This window comes from Ambystoma mexicanum, chromosome 3q, assembly GCF_040938575.1.
Source record: "Ambystoma mexicanum isolate Mex_15411 chromosome 3q, UKY_AmexF1_1, whole genome shotgun sequence".
NCBI lineage: Eukaryota > Metazoa > Chordata > Amphibia > Caudata > Ambystomatidae > Ambystoma > Ambystoma mexicanum.
Window position 1 is genome coordinate 1,232,086,361 of NC_090926.1, and position 6,970 is coordinate 1,232,093,330.

At 42.2% G+C, this 6,970-nt stretch overlaps 1 protein-coding gene across 1 annotated transcript; it reads right to left on the minus strand.

Annotated features, from left to right (window-relative positions):
* Positions 1-3,761: 3,761 nt before the first annotated feature.
* LOC138448097 (putative leucine-rich repeat-containing protein DDB_G0290503) lies at positions 3,762-6,719 on the minus strand. The gene has a single exon (XM_069604645.1). The coding sequence runs from the start codon at positions 6,717-6,719 to the stop codon at positions 3,762-3,764; it is 2,958 nt and encodes a 985-aa protein (XP_069460746.1).
* Between the last annotated feature and the right edge of the window lie 251 nt (positions 6,720-6,970).

Consider the following 6,970-nt stretch of genomic DNA (forward strand, 5'->3'; position numbering starts at 1 on the left):
TTCGTTATGCCTCTACTGTCTCCATGAGGACAAGACGCACACAGAGAAGGACTGTTCGTTTTGTGGGAACATGTCGGAGCGGACCATGAAGGATCGCCACCTCCGTCTCGCCAACTGGCTGGAAGGGAAGAGCCCGTCAGGCGAGAAGAAGAAAAAGAAGTCCGAGCGGTCTTCTTTTTTTTTTTTTTTTTTTTTTTTTTATTTTTCATTCAGTTTTTACAAACTTTTTGAAAACTTTTCAACAAAATCGCCAAACACTTTTTAAAATGTAGCAATTGCCTCTAAAAGCAAGAGTGTACATTGCAACTGGAAGACATTTTTTCCCCTTTACTTGTCTCGCCTACACATTGATGTCTCTATGTTCTGGCGATTTTTCTAGTTCTCTTTTCGTTCTGTACGCTTTGTGCCTTCCGTTTTCAGAACTCTGGATGTAGAATTGATGACTTCCTTGATCCGTGTCTCCACTGTTCGTCTAATCATTCGTTTGTGGTTGATTTGACCTTATCGTGTGGAGAGATTTCCTCTAGCCGCATTTGCATTTGGTCGAGGAATCGCATCATTGAGAACAGCAGGGATTTACTTTCTCCGATGTGGAGGTGTGTCCACCATTCCTCCATACCATATGACAAGACTCGACATCTCTCTTTCTTTAAGCATATTTCTCGTTGAACTTTGAGTTCAGGACAGTGCAGGACTAGGTGCTTTAGGTTTTCATCTTCTTCTGCGCATAACCTGCATTTCAAATTTCTTGCCGCGATCTTCCTTCGATTTAGTAGGATCTCTTTCGTTTCATAGATGTTTAAGCGAAATTTCAAGTATAGTCTTCGCAGTCGTTTGCATGGTGATAGCATTAGGTATTTCGCTATTGTGTTACGTCTTTTTGCTTCAGGTGGAGTATTCAGCATACTTTTGTTCGAAGCTCTTTTTTCGTAAGTTTCTATCCAGTCCCTGTCTAGTAGTTTTCGTTTTACTAGCTCTGGATTCTGCCATAGGGTGTCTTCATCTGAACCCAACTGCGCCAAGATTTCTTTACATTGGTGTTTCCACTCCCCTAATGCTGAATTTCGTTGTCCTTTGTCTTCGGTCAGGAATTTGGCGGGGGGTAAGTTTGCTGCTTCATGGGTTTTTCTGAATAGCGCTAATTTGTTCCAGGTGATTCTCGCGTTAAGAGTGGAGAGACCCATCTCATACAGTACGCACGCTGTGGGTGTACTTAGTGGGATCTGGAGAATCTTTTTCCAGAAGATGCTTTCACAACGGGCCCATATTTTGTGGTCGCACCCGAACATGTTCTCGGCACCATACGTGAGAATTGGGCATACTTTACTTTGGTAGAATCTTCTTACTGCTTCATAAGAGAATTTGCCATATTTTTGCTGTAGAATGGTGCCTTGTGCTGTTAATAATTTGCAGCTGTTTAAGAGTTTTTTTGTCATTGGGGTGTCATTTATACTCAAGTTGATTATTGTCCCCAAGTATCTTGTGTGCGGCACTTTGTTTAATTTGTTTGTTCCTATGGACCATGTTGTTTTTTTTTTATTTGTGAGTCTTCCCCTTTGGTTTTCCAATACTAGGATCTCCGATTTAGCCACATTAATCTCAAGGCCTAACTCTTCAACAAAGGTTCTTAGAGCTGTGAGTTTTCTTTGAAGCCCTATGGGAGTCTGGTCTATAATTACCATGTCATCCGCATACATGATGTGGTTTATTGGGACTCCATTTATGAGTGGCGGGAATGCGACCACTGAAGATAATGCTGTTCCAACTTCCGAAATGTAGAAGTTAAACAGGGTCGCTCCTAGCGGGCACCCTTGTTTCACGCCCCTCTCTGTTGGTATGAGGTTGGTGAGATTTCCTTCACGATCTAATCTCACCTGCATATAGGTGTCAGAGTATAGATCTTTGATGGCATGGATGAGGCTCGCATTACATCCTCTTTCTTTAAGTTTTTCCCATAGGATTTCTCTATCCACACCGTCAAATGCGTTCGCCATGTCGATAAAGGCGAGGTATATTTTTCTTCCTGATCTTATGGCGTCAATTTTTAACAGGTTCAGTATCAGCAAGTTTATACTACAGCCTGTACCTTTGACAAAGCCTGACTGGCGTTCGTCGTATACTTTGTTTTGTTGGATCCACTTAGTCAACTGGGCTAATAACATCGATGCGAACACTTTTCCCACAACATCGAGTAGGGCTATTGGGCGATAGTTGGCGGGGTCAGTACGCGCGCCCTTCTTGTAAATTGGAACTATAATCCCGGCTTTCCATGTCCCTGGGATTTTTCCTTCTTTTTTTATTGCTTTGAACAGTGTATAACAAAAATTTGACCATTCGTCGATGTTTTCTTTTAGGTCTGCATTTGACAGGCCATCAGGTCCCGCCGCACGGGAAGTGTTACATCTTTCGATGGTCGCTCGAATTTCATCTTTTTCCATCTCAATTTCCCACGGCTGTCTAGTGCCTTCAATTGATATCTCTGATGTTTTTCTCCTTTGAAATAACGTTGTGTAGTGTTTTACCCACTCTTTTTCTTGCACCATGCTTGCTAGCAGTGCCTTGTCGGAGTTCTGTGTGTTATTAATAATGTCCCAAAATCCTCTGGTGTTCTTTCGATTTAGTGCCATCAGCATTGACTCTGCATCTCTTTGTTCTGCTATTACTCTACGTTGTTTGTTCCAGTTATTGTACTTGTTTTTCGCTTTTTTTATCTGAGTTTCCATGTCGGTTGCCTGATGTGCCCTGCATTTCCGTATTAGTTTCCTTAATTCTCTTTTTTTTCGTGCGACTTCCGGATCAAACTGATGCTTTCTGTGTTCTAGTCTCAACGATAACGTTTTCTTTTTGACTTTATAGATTTCAAGCAATTGTTGGTATTCTGTTGCCGTCGGAAGATTCTGTTCGTGCGATCTCCCTACTAGTTCGGTGATTGCCTCAATATCGCGTCGTTTCAAGCGCAATCTGTTTCGGCCAGGCACCACAGAAGGATCTTGTCTCCATTGCTTCCGCTCCTCAGGGATGTTCTTGTTCCATTCAGCTACTACTATGTTGTGATCGCTGTGGTTAGTCAAGACTACCTGGAAGGAGTCGATTTCCTGGAATATGTTGTCAGAGACAAAGATGTAGTCTAGTATTGATTTTTGTGTTCCTCGTGTCCAGGTTGGATTAGCTGGGGTGTCACCATTTATCGCTCCGTTCAGCATTACTAGGTTTCTTAGGGACATTTCGTTGAGCCAACGTTCGCAGTTTGTTTTTTCTCTATGATTTACTAATACCTTAGCTTTCGCGGTCTCAATCAGCTTCATATTGAGATCTCGACACAGTATTAGTAGTGCGTTTGGGTCGCCTTCTAGTGTGCTGTCGATTGCATCTAAGATGTCATCCTCAAATTGTCGATGTGAATTCGCTGTTGTGTTCCAGTACACATTTAAAACATAGATTGTCTGGTTGTTAGTTTTTGACGAACACACTGCTTCAATAGTAGTTTTTTGTAAGTGGGATGATAGATTCCACATTTCTTTAATTCTCATACCTCTTTTCCTTTTAATTAGAGTTAGTTGTCCTGACATTGGGCGACCTTTTCCATTGCAGATTGCCGGGTTGAAAGCTATTTCATAGCCTTCTATGTAAGGTATACAAGATAGCCATGTTTCTTGCATACAGACAATGTCGGCATTTCTCAAGGCCTCTGGTGTTGAATTCAGTAGGTGGTTAAACCCCCTCGTGTTCCAGGAGGTTATTACCAGTTTTCCCTTTTGGCATTAGCTCATAGGTGCCTCATTTAAGGATTTTGCTATCCATCTCCATGATTGGGAGTCTTCTTCAGTGTTCAGTGTGTTTTTGCATCTTGTCCTCTTTGGATCCTGGAAGTTCACTACTGTTATTCTGATTTTTTTCTGCTTTATCTCTTCCAGCGAGTGTTGTATGCCGCTACCTTCCTCGTTTTCTTCAATTTTGTTTTCCTGTGCTTCATTTGCTATGTTTTTCTCTTGTTGGCTTTTCATTTGCGCTTCTTTTTTGGTTGTCAACTGAGCACCTTTTTCATTTTCGTTGTCACAGTCGTTTCCTCCTAGTGCATTGTCAACCTCATACACTTGATAGCCAGCGTTCAACAATTGTCTCTCACCCGTCATTATCCGTTCGGCAACTTTTTTCTCAGCAATATGAAGCAATACAAATTTCTGGTTTGAGTCTGCTATGATTTCCACCCTATCAATTTGTGGACTCTTTAGAGTTCTTAACGTCGGGATCTTTTGGAATATCTGCAGTATCGAGTATCTGTTTAAAGCGGGGTCGCTCTGTTTGTGATCAATTTTTTCTACTAATATTCTGTATCGTGTGGAATTCTCCTCTTTCTGTGATTTCCAACTGTGCTCGATTGCTTTGTCTGTTTTTTTTTGGTTTTTCGGCAATAGTACTGTAATTGGTTGTAATTCACTCTTCTTTTGGCACTTCGTGTCTTTAAATGTTGGATTAGATGATGCCCCACATGGTTTACTCGCCACACACGTTTTTTTTTGTTGTTGTGTGCTCCTTTTACGTTTCTCCTCCAACGTGCAGAAATGTTTGCCGTTTTCCTCTTTGGGCTCTTTGTTCTTTAATATTGTGTCTACTTTTTTTGGGGTCACCGGCCATTGGAAGACTCTTTTGCCTACTTTCCCTGTCGCACTCTCTTGTTCGGGTTCTGTAGGTGTCTTACATGTCAAAGTTGGCTCTCCTCTCCTTTTGTCTTGTTGGATTGTCGTTTCACACTCGTCAATTGTCTCACTAGCGTTGTTTTCATCGACTTCTTCATCAGCCTGTAAACTGTAGGTTGACATGTTTAATAGATTTTCGTCGTCTTCGCTTTCCTCCTCGATCGTCACTGGTGTTTTTGTTTTTCTTTCGTCTTTGGTTTTCTCAATCTGTCTAGTCTTACCTTTAGGTAGTTCTTCTATGGCCGTTATTGTACTGGCCTCACTGGAGTCTAGGCTGCTTTTTTTGTTATTCGTGCCCGTCGGCTCAGTGTTGTTTACTGTAATGGTTAGCGCTTTGATGTTTCGGAAGAAGTTTGCAGCGCTTCGTGAATTTTTGGCTTTCTGCCCTTGCTGATTTTTGGATTTCTTTTTCTGATTGCTCTGCTTTAAAATGGCAGGATTATTTTTAAGACTTAAGCTGGATCTCTTTTTTGAATTTCTAGGCTCAAAGATGTCGAACCATTCCACTTCGTTCTTCTTTTCAGCTATGGCGTTGACTTTGTTATTTGACGATGTCTGTCTCATTTCTTTTCCTTTCGTATTCGTCCTTGTGTTGTCTACAGCTACACTCTGACACCCTTCTTCCTCGTTTTCAGTCTGTATAGTCTCAATTGTATCCATTTCTTGGGGCCTCTTTTTTTTTGTTGGAATTTTGAGGGAGATTTCGTTCATATTTTTGCCTCCATCTTTACTCTCTTTGATGGATTCCTTTTTCTTATTGTTTTTCTCTATGTTGCCTCTTTCGCTTACTCCAACCATAGGATCCTTTGTCTTTTTTGATTTCTCTGGGCTGTCACTCATCACACTTGGTGTTTCCAAGTCCGTCACAGAGCAACTGCTTTTGTGCTTCATTGTTCTTGTCGGTGCAGATTTTAATTTTGTTGTTTCCTCATTTGTCAGCGCTGTGACATTGCTGTCAATTGTGGTCGTATCATGTGTTATGTCTGGGTTCAATTGGATTTTTGCTGGGAGTCGGTTCTTGTTTGCCTCTGCTCTCTGTTCACGATCTTTTTGTAATAGAGTCAGGGCTTGTTTCGTCACTTCTGCCAAGAGTCTTTTATCTTCGATTGTTGCTTTTACGGACTCTCTTAGCGCTGTTAGAGATATGTCATTGCCTCTTCTAGTTTCCACGACTTGTGCCGCCATGTCCGTCAAATCTATTTCGAGCTTTACAATTTTCGAGTTCAGCAGGGCGACTAATGTTGTTTGGTCGCGAAGGCTCTCATTTAGATTTTCGTAGAGTTTCAGCAGCGGAGCTACCGCTATCGTCGTTGCGGACATTAAGACGGGGCTCAGCCTTCCAATTATCGTCTCGACCAGTGTTGTGACTTCATCCGAAGTGTGCGTAGCCATCGGAGTTGTCTCATGTTGTTGTCTTTTCTTTTTTGAATGGAGAGACTCTACTTCGCCTTCCGACTCAGGTGGTACCTGGCTCTGTATTTGTTCCCTTACTCTTTTTGGTGTAGGGGTCAGACTCCGTCTCGTGTTACTTTTAAATCTTTTATGTCCGCCTTCGAGTTCTAGATCAGAGCTTAGTTTTCTTCTGCATCTTTTTTGTGATACTGCGATCTCTTCGTTTCTAAATTCGAAGGAGGGAGTATTTGCTTCTAGTGCCATCACGTCGTGTAGGCTCTTTTCCTTCGATCTTTGCCACTCTGCTTGTGGGGTTGTTCTTCCACATGAGTGTGTTTCTGAGTTCCTTCGTCGTTTCGCTAGATTGGAATTCATTTCTACTAGGCCTCTCAGCACCTGGTCAGCGAGCTCTATTGAGTCCCTTCTACGTGGTGTCTCGGCAGCTCTTTCCATTATGAGTCTTTCTTTCCGTCTCGCGTCGCACGCCTTCATCTCCGTGGGATCTCCTTCGGTTGTAGCGATACTGTTTTCCTCGCTTAACTTCGATGTACTTTTTTCGCTGTTTCCTAAAGCGTGATCTTTTTCCTTTTGAGTTTGTGAATTTGAAGCTTTGCTATCTTTGTTATGCATGGTAGCCACTCTTGTCCATGCCAGTAACTTTAAAGAAGAGCCAGTGTGTGTTGGTTTAAGTGTGGCCTCGTAAGGACCATCCGCGTAATCTGATGGGGACACGCTTTGTCTTCTCGCACCCCCCGTAGATATCTCGTTTGTTAAATCGAGCGTTTCTGCTGCTCTCTCTTCTGCTGGCACACGAGTTATTTCTTCAGATTTTTCTTCTGTTTGTTGACTAGTAAATCTTGTTTCGTTGGGTCCACACTCCC

What these genes read in the sequence shown, in the direction of transcription:
- LOC138448097 (XM_069604645.1), bottom strand. Translation starts at nt 6,719, where the DNA reads ATGCATAACAAAGATAGCAAAGCTTCAAATTCACAAACTCAAAAGGAA.